The 20,821-nt window shown below is 40.1% G+C and overlaps 1 protein-coding gene across 1 annotated transcript in view; it reads left to right on the top strand.

The window, feature by feature from the left end:
• Positions 1-20,503: 20,503 nt before the first annotated feature.
• The window catches only part of CNTNAP4 (contactin associated protein family member 4), a 235,536-nt gene continuing 235,218 nt past the window's right edge, over positions 20,504-20,821 (top strand). Inside the window, exon 1 of the mRNA XM_061456355.1 lies at positions 20,504-20,635. Within this exon, the coding sequence (XP_061312339.1) occupies positions 20,551-20,635 (85 nt within the window). The 5' untranslated portion in view covers positions 20,504-20,550. The remainder of the gene's footprint in view (positions 20,636-20,821) is intronic.

The following is a 20,821-nucleotide window of genomic DNA, read 5'->3' as shown; positions in this document are numbered from 1 at the left end:
CTTATCACAAATACGATTAGACACACTCCAGTCAGATCTGTCATTATCTCAACCCTTCAAGCTCCATGCTGGCACCAAAAAGAACTCTCATGGTTTAAACCCAGTCAGTAACTCAGAACCACGTAGCCACTTGCTCACTCCCCCACTTGCCTCTGCCCGGCTCCCAGAGGTATGAGGAGGAGAATCAAGAGAATGTAACTCCCATGGGTAGAGATAGGAACAGTCTAGTAACTAAGGTATAACACAAACCACTACTGCTACCACCAATAATAATAATGATGAGGGAAATAACAAGCAAAGAGAATACAAACACTCACCACCCACTGACCGATAGCCAGCCTAACCTGAGCAGTGATCTAACCTTTCCAGGTAACTGCCCCCAGTTTATATATTGGGCATGACGTGCTGTGGCATGGAATGTTCCTCTCTCTAGTTTGGGTCAGGTGTCCTGTCTCTGCTTCCTCCCAGCTTCCCCTCTCCCTGGCAGAGCATGAGACTCAGAAAGTCCCTGGTCAGATTAAACATTACTGAGCAGCAACTAAAATTATTGGTGTTATCATCGCTGTTCTCAGGCCAAAAGTCAAAAACACAGCACTGCACCAGCTACTGAGAAGGAGAAAAATTATTGTTACTGCTGAACCCAGGACATCAAGGAAGACCATTTATTAAACCTAGATAGATTCTAACATAGCTTTTCAATTTTTATTTTTTTTTCTTCTAAGGGAGAAAATAGGAAACTAGAAACCCAATCCAAGAGTGCAGCACAGGCTGGGATATACTTACCTGGGGAGCAACTCTGTGGAAAGAGAACTGGGGGGCCTGGTGAACAGCAACATTATGAGTGAACAGCAACATTATGAGTGGTGTGCTGTGTCAGCAAGGAAAGCCAACAGTATGCTGGGTTACATCAACTAGGGCATCACCAGTAGAGATAAAGATATCATTATCCCACTCTATTCAGTGCTGATCAGGCCACACCTGGTTTTCTGTGTTCAGTTTTGGTTCTTGCTATACAAAAAAGATGTGGACAGGGTGGAGAGGCTTCAGAGAAGGGCCACAACGATGATCAAGAACTGGGAAGCCTTCCATGTGAGGAAAGCTTGAGAGAACTGGGTTTGTTCATCACAGGCTTAGGGGGAAAACTTGCCACCATGTGCTAGTATTTAAATGGTGGTTACAAATAAGATGAAGGCTCCCTTTTTACATGGAATCACATGGAAAAGATGAGGGGTAATAGGTAGAAGTTACTCCTAGGAAGATTCTGGTTGGACACAAAGGGGAAAATTTTCATAATGAGAACAATCAGCCACTAGAATAATCTCACCAGAGAAGTGGGTTCCCCAGAATTGGACATCTTTAAGATTCAGCTGGACAGGGTACTGAGACATGTTGTCTAGACTGTGCTTTCAACAAGAGTCTGGACCAGATAATCCTTGAGGTCTCTTCTGACCTGGAATTCTACGGTTCCGTAATTCAACTGTATTCTATACAGACTGTATCTCACTTACTCATCTGCCTTCCTTCCCCTAGAAGCCTGTACTCTGTTTCTACAGTAGAATGTAAAAATGACATTTTAAAATTACATGTTTAATCTGTGTTGTCAGCCATCTTGTATGTAAAGAATGAGAGGCACCTCTGAATCAGAACTACCAGCCCTGAAAGCTTATCAGATAAAACCAGGTAGGGTTTTCTATGGTATCTTCAAAGCTTGTTCTTTTATAAATATTTCAACCCAAAAAGATGTATTAAGAAAAGAAAACCAAAATTAGATCATACATTATTATTTTTAAAATGAAATAGAAAAATGTTACATTTTGCAGATTTACATAGTCTCCTTTCCACAGTTTTGCTGTTTTTCCTGGTTCTTGTGTTGTTTTTTCTTGTAATAGTTCTATTGTATATATTACTACAGTATTTTCTGAGCTTAATTTCTTGAAGATAATCCTGGCACGAAGGACAAAAATGATAAAAGTAATAAGGATTAAGTAGCAACCTCTCTTACTGGTTATTGCAACAAACCCATATAAAGATCCTGTAAATAAGGGAAGAGAAAAGTGAACAGCTGTAAAAAAAACACCAAAACATAAAATACATCTTGGGGCTTTTTAAAGCATAAGCTTTCAAAGAGGTTGCTTTAAGACAGATGAATTTTTACCGTATGTACTATTGTCCCATAAATATGAGGCAACTTCTGTATATATATTTCTGATTAGTCATAGCTAACACAGCTAACAACTGAGACTCATCAGAAATATATATTATTAATAGCTTCTCAAAAGTTTTTATTTAATATAATTGTGTTTAAAATGTAAAATCAAATCAAATATATTCTATCACAAAGGCATAAGAACTATTTTGACTAAAAAATTCATTACTAAATTTATTTATCTTTGGTATTTGTAGGGGTTGGAATGTATTAAAGCTGTCAGAGACCATGGGAAGGAGAAACTACAGCTGGCAATTAAGAGTGACCATGAGAAGGAAGAACTACAGCAGGCAATTAAGAGTGACCTGTCCCTGACTGGTACTTGGAAGATGTTGGAACTGGCAAGGAACAAGGATGTCAGAACTGGAAAGAGGATGTCGATAAGAAAATCAGATAGACCTTTCACCTGATGTAACCGCAAGGCAAACACAGATGTGCTTTGCTAATTGCTTGGAAGCATATAAATATCATGTAATCTTTTCAATAAACAATCCAGCTTGCACTCTACCTCTGGGTCTGTGCCTCCATCCTCACAAATGGCGCCTGAACAGGGACAAGACAGAGCCGTGACTTGGCTACTGGTGAGGAGCCCAGCCGAACTCCGAAAGGCTGCAGGAATTAACCGATACCTCTGACTGAGGTAAGCGGCTGGGAATGGGAACATGGGAAACTCAATATCCCCCGAGCACAAATCGGTGTACAGAGTACTAGTAAAATTCCTAGTGAAGAAGGGGGTTACTGTAAGTGAAGGTAAACTGAAAGACTTATGAATATGGGCCTCAGCCCATGCCCCAGAGGCGACATCAACTAATATTTATCAGAAGGGAATATGGGACAAGACTGGGGTCTACCTTTGGGATGCAGCCACAAATGATGCAGCAGCACCCAAATTGCTGGCCATATGGCACTCAGTCTATGAGAACACTCCGGATCCTCTCGACCCGGGGCCTGCAGACCCTGAAACTGAGCCAGACCTATTCCTGCCTGATCCTGCCATTGGCTGTCATGAGACACAAGCGTTGCCGGTGCTCACACACCCTCCCGCGCTTATCGATCTGTGGGAAGATGTCCGCCGGCAGGCTGCAACAGCAAACGAGCCAGGCAAAGATGACCCTTTTGATCCCGGACCAATCGACCCTGACAGAGAACCCCAACTCTACCGCCATGACCCGCATGATAGGTGGAGAAACATTAAAAAAGAAGCGGAAAATCAAGGTGCTGTGAACCTGCCCCACCACCTGAGTGCTCCACATCCCATCCGTCACGAGGCGAACCGCGGGCTGGACGGCTGGGAGGAAAACGGCGCTCCGGCAGGAGCCGGGTGGAGGCTGCGGCGGGGGCTCCCCTCCGGCAGAGGAGCTGCGCCTGGTGGCAGCGGCGGGACAAGGAGCTGCGGAGCACGGGCGCGCCGCCTCCACCTCCCCGTTGCCGCGATCTCACTCACTCGCCTGGCGGCGGCAGCAGCAGGCTCCGGCGGGCTCCCCCCACTGCCTGCCCGCGGGCAGAGGGCTGTGGTACTCGCCCGCCCCTCGCCTCTGTGTGCTCCGGCAGGAGCGGGTACGCGCTGCGCCCGCCAAGATGCGCGCTGCGGGGCGGTGCGGGGTCCACTCCCGGTGAGAAGCGGGAAGAAACCCAGCCTCTGCCCCGCAGGTCTTTCACCCACAGCAATGGTCTCTTAACAGAGCACGATTCAGTCAAACACGCTACCCTTCAAAATAGAGCTGCCATAGATTTTTTTTTGCTATTAGCTCAAGGACACGGTTGTAAAGACTTTGATAGAATGTGTTACATGAACCTGTCTAATCATTCTGAGTCTGTTCATGATGCAATTCAAAACCTAAAGGATGGAGTTCAGATGTTGTGAGTGGAGAGTAGCTGGAATTGGCTAGAAAGTTTGCTGTCAGAATAGGGCATCAGTGCATGCTTGAAAAACATTATTAACATCGCATTAACCTGTGTAAAAATCTCTGTGTATTTTAATCAAACTTCCTTGTTTAATTGCTTGTATAAATCGTTTGTTCACTAAATCAATTAATGATGTTTTGTTAGTTTATAAAGAAGGGGGAGATGGGGGGAATGCTGCTCAAGAAGCTGCGCTAGCAGACCTGGACGAGAGCCTGGACAGCTGGACTCTTATCAGCCACAATCCTTGGGAGAACTGAACGGGACAAGTCGGGAAGAACTGGAGAATGAACATTGGGTGGAACCGAAGAAAAAGCGTCAAGATAATTTCTAAGGACTGTAAATTTGGAAACAGGAGGATGCTTAAGACAAGATAAAGAATATGTAGTCAAGGGGAAGTGGAAGCGAGATTGTAATGAGTAGTGATAGCAGAGAACTATGTTTAGAAATAATTATTCAAGCAAAGGTGTGTGGACAGTAATGTGATTGGCTGAAAGAGTGCGTGATCAATGAAATTGTTTTGTGATGGAAGAGTACCAAAAGAACTAACCGCTAAGCAGAATACTATAAAAACCTGTAAACTCACACAATAAGGGATTTCATTTGTAGCCAGAAACAGAGTCCATGCCTCAGTTGCCACAAGATTGGGGCTGGCAAAGGGTGCTGTCCCATATAAAGGATGGCCCGTGTGCAGTAGGGACCTTAGGCATGTTTATCCCTACTAACACTATGATAATAAATAAGCGAGGATTGCGTTCTCAAAGGTCAAAGCACGCTTTTCAACCGAGCTGCGATGACAAAGTAAATTTTTGGAACCCAAGTGAAACAATAGCTGCTTCATTTTTAGCTCCCAGAGTAGCTAGCACTCAAGCTTTGGCAGCTTGAATAAGTTAGGATGTTGGCTTGGTAAACAAACTAATGTTACAGCATCCACTCTCTCTGCGTTGCTCACTGATGTTGACTCTATGAGACATGCGACTTTGCAAAATAGAGCAGCACTCGATTTTCTCCTCTTAGTGCATGGACATGGGTGTGAAATTTTGGAAGGAATGTGTTGTATGAATTTGTCAGACCATTCAGAATCTATACATGAAAGTATCTGTAAATTAAAAGACAGTGTAATGAAGTTAAGGGAGGATGATAAAGATTGGTTATCATCGCTTTTCTCTAATTGGGGCATAACTGGGTGGCTATTGACTTTGTTTAAGGGAGGAATGATCTTTTTGCTTGCTCTCTTTGCCATTATATGTGTTGTACCTTGCTTATTACAATGTATGCAGTGAATGTTATCCCAAGCTTTTGAAAGACGTGTATACTGCATTGCAAAAACAAGAAGGGGGAATTGTGGGGGTTGGAATGTATCAAAGCTGTCAGAGACCATAGGAAGGAGAAACTACAGCTGGCAATTAAGAGTGACCATGAGAAGGAGGAACTATAGCAGGCAATTAAGAGTGACCTGTCCCTGACTGGTACTTGGAAGATGTTGGAACTGGCAAGGAACAAGGACGTCAGAACTGGAAAGAGGATGTCGATAAGAAAATCAGATAGACCTTTCACCTGATGTAACCGCACCTTTCACCTGATGTAACCACAAGGCAAACACAGATGTGCTTTGCTAATTGCTTGGAAGCATATAAATATCATGTAATCTTTTCAATAAACGATCCAGCTTGCACTCTACCTCTGGGTCCGTGCCTCCATCCTCACAGGTATTTAAATGGTTTCATTATTGCTTCTCAGTTAACAATGTTCTCTTTTCACACAGGGTTGAGACATGAGAATATACCAGTTATCTTTGAATATTTGAGCATTTTTGAATATTTTTGTATTTTGTGTATTTGACTACTTTTTAAAAAGAGAGAGAACTAGGACAGGAATAACACCTAATTCCATGGTTTTCCCTATGCCCAAAACAAATTTGACATAATGTTAGAGCTGAGCAACCATCTTGGACCCTTGTCTTTATTATTGTTTCTGCACTCTGCATAGAGCAATCAGTACCCAGAAGACCCAGTCCAGGACCTAGCTACCAGGGAGCTGGTAACTCCCCCAGTAAAGGGAGTTCAGATGCACTCCCTTAACTACTAGGCTGCAACTTCATGCTTCTTTGTATACTCATTTCAATTGCCAGGGAATCTTAAACTACTTTTTTAACAACCAACTAGCTTCATAAAATGGAAGACACTGACCCCTACCATTCAAAATCAGCCTTCTAAGAAGAAGAGAGATGTGGCATCAATTTCCATGCATGTGGCAATTTCAGGCTGTTATAAAAAAAAGGTAAGAAAGAATACCACAGAACCTGTAGTTTGCAGAGGATGTTTTTCCACTGGTCTATTTAGTGGATCATTAAGTCCCTTACATGTGGATTAGACACTGGCTATGACTACCATGTGAAAGATGAAGCAGGGTGAATGCTTTGATTCTGGAGCTCAGCCATGCCTGAGAATGCCACCTTCCTGCTCAAAAGTGGCATTTGGAGGACAGAGAGAGTTTGGGAGTGTGTGCTGCATTTCCGACTCCCACCCTCCGGGCTGCTTTACAATCACAGAAATTCTTGTCACGCTTTGGTCTTTGTGTAAAAAGTTGGGCAATGAAGTGTCCCTTGACCATACCAGGAAATCTACCATAGCTAAGGAAGAAGGCACTGATTGTACCAGTGACTCCTGACCCTGGCGAAGTGGGGAAGCAAGAGCAGGGATAATCAGTCATCCCCTGACAGCCTTAGAACACTCCTTCCCTTGATGGTAGCTCAGGTGGAATGGTAGCATTCTTACTAGAGTTTTGGAAAATGTCTAATATTTATTGACTTGGGTTGCGGCCACAATGGAAATCTACAAATGACTTAAGCATATTATTCTGTGACCCTATAAATGTGGTAGTGACTGAGAAACATTAAGTCTTCTGGACTGCAGCAAGCTAAAACCAGAATCTCCCTCTGAGCAGGACACCTCTTAAAACTCACAAATGCTAGTCTGCAATAATCAGAGGACTGTCTCCAAAAGCTGATGAAAAATTTTTGTTTATATGCCTAATCCATGTAATAAATAATTGAGTGAACCTTGCCATTGACCTTTGTTAAGTCACACTTTTATAAATTCATATTAAAACTGCTCTTGCTAATACCTTTGATGGTGTTTCTTTGAGCAACCACTTATTTTGTGACAAATTGGCAGAATAAGCAGGATTCCTAATCAGGATTTCATGACACTGGCTGAAATGTCCACATTTCAGCCACCTGAAAGTCAGCCATGGAGTTCCCTGCCCTCATCATGCCCAAGGATATGGCTATACAGACTGATGCAAGTAAGACTATAAAGCATCCAGCCTGGAGCTATCTTGTGTCTGTCCAATTGTTATGTAAAAAAATGTAGTTCAGGTCTGTCTGTACCTGTTCAAGAAGATATCCCCTGGTTTTCTTTGTTTATCAAGCCTAGATTTCATTGCCAAGAAAGCAGAAGCACAAAACTATGATTTCATAATGAGCTTGGGTTTTATTCCTCTATGCAAAAGACACCTCTCCTTGAACTAGATATATTAAGGTGAACATGAATAAGATATTTACATAAAATTTCTTCAGACCATCTGAAAAAACAGCAGCGCTATTAAGACTTTAGTTATATGCAGTTGTTTCATGTTCAAAATCTGTCAATTCAGTGGAAAGCAGACAAGGGTTTAGTTGCTGTACAATAGAAAATATAACATAAACAAGCCTGGTTTCCTCAATATTAGGATAAAAAACATATGTAATATGGCTTCTTAATCTTGTGTGAAATTGTTCATTTACCAACAGAGTTTGTGACTGCATTAGGATACAAGTCTGGTGCTTTGTTGAAGCAATGTGTAACAGAGAGATAATAGGAAAGAAGAATGGCAGTAAACAGATTTGTGCAAGTTGAACAAGGTCAAAACTATGGGACTGTTTTTTTTTCAAAAATGTAAATATGGCTAAAGCGAATGGGCAGGTCTCACCTGCATTGTCAGCACTTAGGGTAAGCTGCAAATAACTAATGTTTCCTTGGTCTGGACCACATTTTACAGACCAGGGTCATACCCTACATACTGTAGGTTAACTGTTGTGACATTGTCCAGTGCAATTAGACATACAATTCTCTGAAGGGATTTTTTTTTTCCCCCCTTTAAGAATTATTTTGCAAGCATCAAAAAGAGAAAATCTCTTACAGCTGGCTATTTTTTTTTCCTCAGTTCCCTTTCCCTTTTTATATCCCTATGAGGATTATATGCAAAGTATACAGCCTGAATGTGTAGATTTGCTTATATATTGTTTAGTAGTGTAAACCTCACATGATAGTATGAACAACTTTTAATATACCAGTATGTAGCTAGTAAGTATGATAAACGTCTCTTCAAGGAGTAGATTTTCTTTGTAAGTGTGTTGCAGTATGTAGTCTGCTTATACTTCATTGTGAAACAGACACTGAGAGGGAAAGACACTTGAGATACGAGCAGTGACAGAAAGATTAGTAACCACGTGAGTACTTCTCCCATCTGTATCAGGAAACAATCAAGCTCTTGCAAAGGCCGTTTCATTGTGAATGTAAAATGAGCAATTGTCTTGTATGATCCTCTTTTACATAAAACCAAAATGAAGAAATTATTCTGTGGGTTTTTTTTTGTTATTTCAGACATAACTGGACATGTCTGAAATAATATTTATTTAGACTAACAATAATTATTTAGACTGCTCCTTTTGATGAATACTGCATCAAGAGCCCAGACCAGTTGTATGAGAATGAGAGAGCCATGGGAATGTATTTCTGTGTTTGATCTCTAGGGAAATCTCATGAGATACAGCATCTGAAAGTCCTGGGATGACAAACAAGATGCTAATGAATCAGAGGTGCCTGGCAGCTTTTCCCGGCTAGTATTCTATCCCTTTTCCATTTACTGCCTGCAAGACTTTTCTCACAAGATCAGCAAAACAAAATCAGCAGTAACCAGTTGGTTTAATACATAGTATCATGTAGTATTGCCTTGTTTGCTCTAGTGCTCAATACTTGGCCTTTGCACATTCATTTTTCTCCTCATCCTGGAGGAAGTACTTATCTTTATATACAAATAGCTCATGCTATGGTGTGACTGCAGTTTGCTTAAAGCAGCATTAACTTCTGAATCCAAACATTGGTGCTTTTTGGAGAAAGAACTAGTATGCAATCAGGAAGACAGCAGTAGAGCATGCTAAGCCTTACATATAGCTAATGGAACGGATGTCTCTAAGGAGTACTGCAGAGGCCAGGCATCTCTATCTTTGCATTAGGAATCAAGATTCTCTCCCGATCCTCACACTTGATGCAATTACAGGGAAGATTATATTCTTTAGGCCTTCTATTCTGTCTTTTATCCCTCCTGAAACAGTGGATAATGCTCTGGGCTTTCCACAAACCAAGGTTTAATATTGATCTTTCTCAGTGCTTTTCCCGCAGAAGAGGATGATTTGTTTGTAATATAACCTTGATTGAGCTGTGCATGCCCCTGCTGATATCAGCAATACTGTTAGTGCAGTTAAAAACTAATCAGGGTTAGGAAACATGCAGATTTTATGGAGACATCATAGAAGATCATAAGAAGATGACTCCCAATCTGAAAATTTTGTGATGCTGGAAAGGACTGCAAGGGAATCCTATGATCCTCCAAAGCAATCAGGCAAAGTTTTGGTGTTAATCTGTCATTTCAGAAGCACACAATAGAGAAAACTGAACATAAATTCCTGATGTTAAAAGAAACTAATGAACAAACAAAAACACCTACAGAAAAAAGAAGCTGTCAATTTTAGGTTCACTCCTAGTTTTACATCAGTAGAGAGGTACCAAAGAGTACGTCTGTTGTTGGCTTCTGCAGGAATTCTCCAACTTTAATTAAAGCAAGCTGAAAGCAGTCCTAATATACTCTCTTTAATCCTCAGTTTTGTTTTTATTGTGGGTGCTCATACAGAGATGGCAGTGCAACGAAAATCATCTATACCAGTGATAAGCACTTTCTTCACCTGGAAAATTCTCTCCTTTCTCCTATAACACCTTTAAAAACTTTAAACACACAGCCAGTGTAATACAAGTCACTATTTGTCCAGTATCTGATAAACACAGATTACAAAAGGATGGCATTTTTTACTCTTATAAAGTCCTTAGTAAAAAGTCCTTGTAGAAGACTGAATAAAATCATAGCCAATGTAGTATACTGATGGATCTGCTTATTCATTTGTATGTTGTACATGATCAGACATTAATCTCATGTATGTCAAGTTCAGTATGTTTCATCGTTGTTCCCTGCTTTCGTGTTTTCATGCTTTAATAATAGGGAAGAAACAAATTAAGTATGCAACTGGCTTTGCTGTGTTTTGAAATGCAACTTCATCATGCACTTTCTGAATGCAAATGATAATAAGCTTTTTATTTCTTGTATAACCTATATGGGAAATAGGGATAATTAAAACCTGGGACTTGAGACAGTGTAATGAGCTCTTACTGATTTGCAACTCCATATGAATAATACTCTTTGCTTTTAATGTGTGCATAGAAAAGAACTACTGACAATTAATGAAACCTTTATGTGGATTTGGTTTCAAAATTCCCTATTAAATGATATTTCGAGAATGTATTAATTTTACCTAACATGAGTTAAGTGCCAGAACTTCAGGATGTTGTGCTCCACACAACAAAACCACTACAAAATGGTCTCTCTTACATCTCTGAACAGGACTATACATCAGTTTTACAGCCAGCCACACAGCTATCAATGTGAGTTTCAGTAAGCCAGAAAACTGAGCCTTTGAAAGAAAAGCAGTTCTAAAACACATAACCACTAAAGTCTAGAATAACATCTTCAGAACAAGTGTCTATGCTTAAAATTCTGTTACCACATATGACACTGAAATAATTATTAATCTTGAATATCATCGCATTTGGCTTATTAAAATAACTAACTTGACTTGGTTATTGGATTAAAATGTGATTTCCCAGCCTTGGAAATTGTTAACTTGAAAATTTCAGTTTCCTTTAATAAGACAAGAAACATAAACAAGTAATTTTGGCATTATTCTAGCAGAGGCTATTGAGTATACTTTGCTGTCACACCTTTCCTGAATAAGTCTGAGCCATTTAAGGCAAGGTCAAAAGAAAGCTATCAAAGACTTCTGAGTTAGATGTTGCTTCCCATACTGCAGTGATACTGAATTCAGCCACTCACTAGTCCTGAAACCACCTTTACTCTTTGCTGCTAAATGAGATCTTTAGGGTAGCTATAAGAATCCCCATTAAAGGTATAAGAAACAGTAGTTTTCATATGCCTTTATAAAAGTGTGACTTAACAAAATTTGACTGCAAGGTTCAGCCTATTACTTCCTAAATGAATAAAATATACAAAGGAAAAATGAGGTAAAATCAAGCTAAAACAATTTTTATAGAAACCAAAGATGAAAAAGGGTAATAGCGATGTTCTCGTTGACTCCCCTTGAGTGGAGGATGTCCAATGCTTTCTAAACTCCTGGTGGAGCCTTGGTGAGGCTAGGCTTAGGCTTAGTCTCCGACTTCATTAACTGTTTGTATCTAAAGGGTTACAAGTGGCAGGGGAGCCCAAGAATGCTGGCTAATATTCAAGGATCACCTGCTTGAAGCTCAGGAGCATTACAACCCAACAACAAGGAAATGCGGCAAGAAGGCCAAGAGGTGTCCATAGATGGTTAAGGAGCTGCTGAGCAAACTTAGAAGGAAAAAAAAAAGCTTATGGATAGTGGTAGCAAGGACAGGCAGCCTGGGATGAATAGAGAGACATTGTCCGGGAAGCTAGGGATCAGGTCAGGAAATCTAAGACCCAGTTAGAATTGAGTCTGGCCAGGGTTGTCTAGGATAACAAGAAGGGCTTCTATAGGTATCTCACTAAAAAAAGAGCAATATACCTATAGACTAGAGATAACGTGGGACCCCTCTGGAAGGAAGTGGGAGAACTGGCTACCCTGGATTTGGAGAAGGCTGAGGTTCTCAATGGTTTCATCTCTGTCTTTACCAGCAGGTGCTCTAGCCATGCCGCTCAAATCTTGGAAGGCAGATGCAGGAACCTGAATATGCACAAGTCCATGGGGCCTGATAAAATCCATGCATGGGTCCTGAATGAGCTGGCAGATGAAGTTGCTAAGACACTGTCCATCACATTTGAAAAATCATGGCAGTCAGGTGAAGTTCCCAATGACTGGAAAAAGGGAAATATAACCCCCATTTTCAAGAAGGGGAATATAGAAGACCCAGGGAACAGCAGACCAGTCAGTCTCATCTCTATGCCTGGCAGGATCATGGAGCAGATTCTCCTGGAAAGCATGCTAAGGCACATGAAAAACAATGAGCTGGCTGGTGACAGCCAACATGGCTTCACTAAGGACAAATCATGCCTGACCAATTTGGTGGTTTTTATATGATGCGGCTATAAGACTGATGGATAGAGGCAAAGCAGCTGATGTCATCTATCCGGACTTGTGAGAATCATTCGACACTGTCCTGCACAATGTGCTTGCCTCTAAACTGGAGAGACATCCATTTGACAGACGGACCACCCAGTGGATACACAATTGGCTGGATTGCTGCACGCAGATAGTTGCAGTCAATGGTTCAACATCCAACTGGAGACCAGTGAAGAGTGGTCTCCAGCTGTTGGTGTTGGTAACTGATCCTGTTCAACGTCTTTGTCGGCAACATGGACAATGGGATTGATTGCGCCCTCAGGACGTTTGCCAATGACACCAAGGTGTGTGGTTTGGTTGATACACTGGAGGGAAGGGATACCATCCAGAGGAATCTTGACATACTTGAGAGGTGGGCTTATACCAAACTCATGATGTTCAAAAATGTGAAGTGCAAGGTCCTACACCTGGGTCAGGGCAATCCCAGGCACAGCTATGGGTTGGGTGGAGAAGAGATTCAGAGCAGCCCTGTGGAGGACTTGGGGGTGTTGGTCAATGAGAAACTGAACATGCACTGGCTTCAGTGTGCACTCACAACCCAGAAAGCCAACCATATCCTGGGCTGCACCAAAAGAAGGGGGAGGTGATCCTGCCTCTCTACTCTGCTCTTGTGAGACCCTACTTGGAGTATTGAGTGCAGTTCTGATGTCCTCAATAGAAGAAGGCCATGGAGCTATTGGAGAAGGTCCAGAGGATTGCCACGAGAATGATCAGGGGGCTAGAGCACCTCCCATACAAAGACAGGCTGAGAAAATTTGGGTTATTCAGCCTGTAGAAGAGAAGCCTGTGTGGTGACCTCATAGGAGCCTTCCAGTGTCTGAAGGGGGCCTACAAGGATGCTGGAGAGGGACTCTTCATTAGGGACTGTAGTGATAGGACAAGGGGTAATGGGTTTAAACTTAAACTGGCAAACTACAGGTTAGATACAAGGAAGTTCTTCATTGTGCAGGTACTAAGGCACTGGAACAGGTTGCTCAAAGAAGTGGTAAATGCTCCATCCCTGTCAGTGTTCAAGGCCAGGTTGGACAGAGCCTTAGGCAACATGGTCTAGTGCGCATAGCAGGGGGGAGTGGAACTTGATTATCTTAAGGTCCTTTCCAACCCTAACCATTCTGTGATTCTGTGATTTTACATAAGTGTACCAATTCACCAGAGAGGTGATTTTTACATAGCTTTCACCTAGTAGCAGTCTGTGGTTTTAAGATGGATCTTAACATTTACAATGTGAATCATAGGTATTTACTACACTTGCTGCATATACACACATGCAGATGCAGACACAAAGACATACAAAGGCACTTGTTAAAAATTGCCATTGAGTTCAGTGAAGTATTCTCGTCGAATATGTTGGTATTACTCAGTGTGTGAGGGTTGAGCCTTGAGGAGTGTGGGGACTTCAGCCCACGTCCCACCATCAGCTTTTGGAGACGGTTCTCTAGTTATCACAGACTAGAGAGTTTGTGAGCTTTGAGTGGCATCTGTTGCAGTCCAGAAGACTCCAATGTTTCTCAGTCAGAATCACTATTTATAGGGTCACAGAATAATTTGCTTAAGTCATTAGAAGATTTCCATTGTGGCCACAACTCAAGTCAATAAATACTAGACATTTTCCAAAATTCTAGTAAGAATGCTACCATTCCACCAGGGCTACCATCAAGGGAAGGAGTGTTAGGCTGTCAGGGGATGACTGTTTATTTCTGCTGTTGCTTCCCCACTTCGCCAGGGTCAGGAGTCACTGGTACAATCAGTGCCCCCTTCCTTAGCCATGCAAGAATCCCCACTATGGTCAAGGGATACTTCACTGTCCAACTTATTACACAAAGGACAAGGCGTGACAAGAATTCCTAAGATTGTAGAGCAGCCCAGAGGCTGGCAGATGCACCATCACAGTTCCCACAAACAGGGAGCTGTCTCTATTTGATGCTCAGAGAGAACTAATCGTGAATGAGAATTGCACCAACCAAAACAGTCAGTGGGCAATAACTCCATTTAGTCCATGTGAAGCACTGAAGTAAGGTGTAATCTTAATATACTAGTCCTATTGAAGCCTTCACAGGTTGATTCTGGTCCAGATATACACTCCTATATCAAACAGGAGTCACAGCTGAGAGATATCGCCAAGATTCAAATGTCTCCTTTGGAAAATGGAGCAGGATTTATCTCATTATCTGAAAAGTTTTCTAGAACATCTGGTGTTTGAAGTCACAATCCAGGGTAGGAATCTTGAGTTTTGGGTTCTTTACCACCCCTGAAGATTTTCAAATCCAAGTTTCTAAAGCCTAGCGCAACAGTACAAAACCATGGATTGTCTGGATCCTTTGTTCATTTCTTGTCAGGCCCTTCGGCTCTCACTTCGTTCCCAGCTCAGAAACCCTTCTTTCTATTGTAATATACTACAATACTGCATTTCTACTTCAAACAACTCCCTGGCAAGTGTTACAACTGATCTTTCTTTTTTTTTTTTTTGCTTAATCACATTAGAAGCTTATATCATCATTATCAGCCTTAGATAACGCAAATTCTTAATATTTTACTATTGCATGTTGTTTAATTTTTATTCTTCAGGAAGGTCATCCTGTGCATATGTATGATATCATAGACCTTTCTTACACTTTTTTGTGAGACATCTCTCAAACTGCCAGCCTTACAAGCCCATTCCTTCTATTTGTACTGTGGCCGCAAACCAATATATTAAAAACACATTTCTACTTTAATAATACTTTTTTTCCTTTCTATTACCATTTTTCTCTTTTATTCATTGCACATACTCCTTGCTATATTCCATCTTTTTTACAGTATCAAAGAAATATCATAATTATATCATAATTTTATTCTATTCCAAATGTATTCTTTTGCAAGAATCTATATTTCTTTCCTTTAGGAAGGATTCAGGTATCTAAGCGACCTGTCAAATCAGTAATGTTTTAGTAATAAATTTAGTAATAAATCCATGTAATGTTTTATAACTTCACTGTCCCCTTTCAATTTTTTTAATTATCCTGGCTTTCAAGACATGCTCCATTTGAGAGGAGAGCCATCAAAGTAGCTTAGTATCAAGTCATTCAAGACTCTTTTCTTGCTTCCTTTTATTATCCTCCTATTTTTTTTTTATTTGTACAAATTACTTTTTTTGTTATCCCTTTACAAATTACTCCCTTCACATGTAAAATTGTTAAAACCGTTTATTAAAAGTTTCATTAATTCATTCTCCAGTGCACTATGTTGAAATTGTGATTTCCTGTGTTGGAAGCCATGTTACACACAGTGTTTGCTGCAGAAGGAATAAAATTCTTGACTGTGAAATGAAAAGGTTCACAGAGGCTAAAAGAAACTATTTTCACAAAACCTCAAAAAAGATACTCCAGGATTTGCACTGCATCCTTTCAGGTGAGAAATCTGACTGATCAGACAGCAACAACAGATAAACTGTCTGTGCAGCCACACTTCCTGTTCCATCCTTCAAACCCCGAAATACAACATTGTACATGGAGTACGTTCTTCCCCTGAAGGTGCATGGAGCCATGTCTGATCTGTTCTGGTTTCTGTGTCTCAACCAAAGCTGAAATAGTTTTTAAATCCCTAATGAAATCATTTTTGGCTGCAATAATTTGTAAGATGCGCTGCCCACAGATTGCTTTTTCTTTTCCCCTTTAAAAAAAACAGCCTGAATCAAAACTTGAAGCCTTGCAATCAGAAAACAAACTGTACTATTCCGCCTGTACTGGAAAAAAAAAAGAAAAAAAAAAAAAAAAGAAAAAATGTTAAGACTGGTAGTTATACTGCCTTTACTTCTGATAAGCATTTTTACTCAATGTCACCCACATTATAGAGACCTATGATTAAAAAAATATAAGCAGTAGTATTAGAAGGGTTTGAATTTTATGTTGTCTTACATATGGCTGAAAATTATTCCAAATATCATTTTTAGTGTACCCAGCATAAGGTGGCTCTGTTCATTTATTTTTGGTTTATATTTGTCTTTGTGCATTTCTGCTCTCTGCAGTCCCTGCAGACAATTACAGAAATGTTTTTCTGCAGGATGCTAATAATGTTGGGAAACAGATTTTACATGATCTTGAAAGAGCTCAGTTTTCATTAAAAAGATACATTCTCCAGCTGTGTAATGTGACTAGATGCTGTAAAGACAAACCTGTAATACCAGTAAAACTGCAGCAGATGGCACTAGAAGGAGGGTTAATCAGGGCCATGAGGAAGATGAGGGGATCAAGAAAACTGAAATAAATAGGACGAAAAGAACAGAAACGTTTTACAATTGTATCTCTCTTTATTCCTTTTTTTTTTTTTTTCCAGGCTCCTGAAAAAAAGAGAAAGTGGTAAAGCTGGTTGGATGTAGAAAATGTTGGCTTGATAGAGCTGGATTAGTGAAAGGTGAGATGCAGAAGATAGTAAGTGAATTGCTAATTTCCACCTTAGTTGCTGGTTTCCAAGGACTTTATGGGAAATGAGGAATTTACTGGGATGGATTAAAACAAATATCTTCATCCAGATGGTATTGTTACTGATGACATTGCTAACTTCCATTCTTGTGCTTCACAAGCAAATATTCATTTATTATCTTTGTTTTCATTAAACAATATATATAGTAAATAATGATGATACAATGAAAATGAAAATAATTGTTCTCTTGCAAAGTTTCCCTTCTGCCAGAGGCAGAGGAAACTGCATTCCTTGGCCTATATCTTATAACTGTCCTATGTCTTTATCATCTTTTAAAATTATTCTAAGCACATCACAGCAGTACCAGGAGTATCATTAGCATGAATTTAAAAGTGTTTCTTCTTTATAGACAAAAAGTCATAGTAAGAATAATTTTTAAGAGGAATTATTTTTCTATCAGTTTGAGTCCATTATAAAGTCCTTCATTTGTAAATGAAAGCTGGCAACACCAAAATCAAATTATTTGAGTTTTGCGCAACCAAATTTTGCAGATGTTTTAACAGTGAGGATGAATGTATAAAAACCCATAGTTGTCTTTCTGGGCACTTGCAGTCTTTCTTAATAATACATATATGCAGATCCACTGGGAAAGATCCTTTATCAAACCAGATGAACAAAATGTTAAGTTTCTAAGGAAAACAGAATGAATAGGGTATTTATCACACAGAGGAAATTTCAAAAGCAAGATATGAGAAAGAAAACAAAACACTGAAAGAGTGAGGGAAATAAGAGTCCACCATGAAAAGACACTCGTAAAAAAGCTATGCATCCAAACAGGAGTGGAAAAGACTTCGAGTTCCACAAAAAGGAGCTCAGAAATTAATAACAAGCATGGACATCGAATGGAAGAGATGCTGGAATAGAGGCAAGATTATAGTGAGCAGAAACAGTTCGTGGATGCAGGAGAGAGATATTTCATGATGCAACAGCAGAGAAGAGGTTGCGATATTCTGGGTGAATCAAGATGTGTTACTTTATGTACTTTCTAGATACCACAGATTCATCCCTGAATAAAGAAGATAATTACCTTCACATTATAGATACATACTGTTGCATAGACTTCTGTAATGCTGCCTATCCATACACAAACGTATGTGCACATTTCAGCATATTATTTTAAGACCGTTTTTTCATCATTATAAAAGTACATTATATCCATCTATATATTTACTTGTAATTCAGACAAAAAAAAAAAGTGACTTTTCTCTGCCAGATGTTATTCTTCTCATGACTGAAAGCTTTTTTATGAGACAAATATTTACCAAAATGGCATTGGCCTTTTTATTGAATTTGCATTACATTACCAGAATAACAATTCTTCCTAATTCAAGCCCTAAGGTTCTTAGAGCTAATCCTAAACAAAACTACTCCATAGAAAGTCCTTGCCAATATTTTATGTGATATTTGTCCTATTTTTAAACATGAAATTTTGTCTAGCTGCAGAGTCCAGTACAATCTCATGGGATATTTTTTAGAGATGAGATGCAGCACAAGGAATATTTTTATGCTCATATTAATTTGGTCAGAAGGTCAATATTAACTCAAGGAACTATATGACAAAGAAATCCAGCTTATGGACAAATTGCTCTATACTTGTACTAAACTCTGGAAATAGAGTTAATAATTTAAGAGAAGATTCAGAAGACCTTATGCTCTACATAATTTTTAATACTGTTTCTTTATGCCTTTTTCACACAAATAAAAGTTGGTATGGAGGAGAGGAAGACTGGATGCACAATATATTATGTTAACTTCCCCATAATCCTTGTGCCCAGGATGTTCAGAAATAGGCCTTTTTATCGTAATCAACTTGATTTGCTATTTTAAAAAGAATGTAACCAAAATCTCCTTTAAGCACCATTCAAAATATTTTGGTTTTTTTTTTTTTTTGCATTTTTATTCCTGTTATTTTGGTTGAGCCTTGAATATATTTTTGCAAAACCTAAATTAGGCTGGCTGAGGTAGCATGAAACCAAAACACAGCTTACTCTTCCATCTCTAGTTGAATCAGAGCATTCTTCAAGGGATAAAGAAATTGATCTAAATAAACAAATCAAGTTCAGAAGTTTATGGGGTTTAGTTCACATTTCTTCTCCATCCCACAGCTGACACCAAACCATTCTACGTGGCAATCTGCATTAAATTACATAGTCTTTGCAACACACAAGAAGGAAACTCATCAGTATGCTGTCTAGGGTCTGACCCACCAACACCAGAATCCTTTCGGATGGAAAAAACTGCTGGTATATCTGAGCATAACAAGTAGGAAGACCTTTTGTAGCGCCTCATCACAGTAATTTTTGCCAAACATAAAGACAGCCTGCACAATGGAATCTTCCAGAAGCAGAGCTGACAGAGCCACTGATGTGGTCCTTTGGTACAGCCTTTCCCCTCATTAATTTCAGGAATTCTCTAATAAGAGAGGACTTGAGGACTAGACTTGAGGACTAGACTTCTAGACTGTAATTTTTCTATAGTTAACATATACAGCAACTTTGCAAAAACACTTTGAGGATGTAGTTTAATATAAGGACCTGAAATGCTTCTGAAGTTCATGCCAAATGAACCGCTTTCCCAATGTAACGTAAGTGCAAACATTAGGACAGTTTAAGAAAGCTTCCTTTTTGCAAAAGTGTAGAGAGTGTCTCAAAAGCAAAAAGTGTTTTACTTGGGTAACTGGTGGCTAAAGTCTTTTGGGAAAGATTGGCACAATCATATTTACAAGTGTTTATTTTTAGCAGAGAGTACAATAGCAATAAACCTGACCAGGAATATTCATTGTGCAGTTTTCTGAGGTGTAGATGATCATTCGGACCTACTCTCACTTCGTAAGTAAAACTAGACTGCTCTTTTAAGTTTAGGTTCTCTACTACAGGTAAAATGCGTTCATTCAGAAATCCAGAACTTCTAATGCTCTTGCAGCTGAAAGCATACAAAATTACCACACTAAAAACCCACACACAGAAAGGCAGCATGTGCAGCTAAAGCTTTCCTCTGCCCTCCCTCAAAACAGACTGAAAAAAAAAAAAAAGAAGAAGAAAAGGAAAAAGGTATTAAAAAGAAAAGATAATGACAAAGAACCGGCCGGGGCACGCTTCCAGCAAAGCGGCTGGGCCTCAGCGCTCATGTGCTGGCTGCTCTGCCTCATTGTCTGGGTTTCAGCAGAGCCCACATTTCCTACCTGTCACCACCAGGGGTGTCCAGGACGCGCTGGGAGCGTGAGTGAGGCTTCAGTGCGGGGAGCCTGGCAGTTCAGCAGCAGTAGGTGATTCTGTGAAACTGAATGAGGGATTCTCGCTGCTGCTCTGCGTAGATTGCTGTTGTTACAGGGAAAAACAGATTTGGAGGTGTGTGCGTATGTGTGAGGAGATTCGGAGTGCATTTGATTGAGGTGTCTGGCCGCTGGGAAGCACTGTGAGAAGAGGCAGAGAGAGGCAGTGAGAAGAGGCAGGAGCAGGACTGAAGTACAGAGCAGCTGTTTCCTAATACTCTGGTTCTTCTGGGTGCCTCCGTGAACATGGATTCTGTCACTGAAATCTTCTTGAAGCTGCTGTTTCTTCTGTCTGTTCGTAATTGGCACCTGGCAATGGCAGGGAATAAAGGTAAGTATTGCATGTGATTTAAAACTCAAACCACAGTGTTTTGAAAACTTTGGGATATTTTATTTATAATATTTTTGAGAAAAATGCTTATTGCTTTCAAATCATGACAGCAAGTTGCTAGGCTGAAAATGGTCTAAAATCCTTCTAGAGATTTTTGTCATGAGTCTCTGTACAGAATATTGTTTT

The sequence above is a fragment of the Pezoporus flaviventris genome, unplaced genomic scaffold, assembly GCF_033815535.1.
Source record: "Pezoporus flaviventris isolate CSIRO_AGI_PZ_B2104156 unplaced genomic scaffold, CSIRO_AGI_Pfla_v1 ptg000022l, whole genome shotgun sequence".
In the NCBI taxonomy this organism is placed as follows: Eukaryota; Metazoa; Chordata; class Aves; order Psittaciformes; family Psittacidae; genus Pezoporus; species Pezoporus flaviventris.
This window is presented reverse-complemented; position numbering and strand designations above follow the sequence as displayed.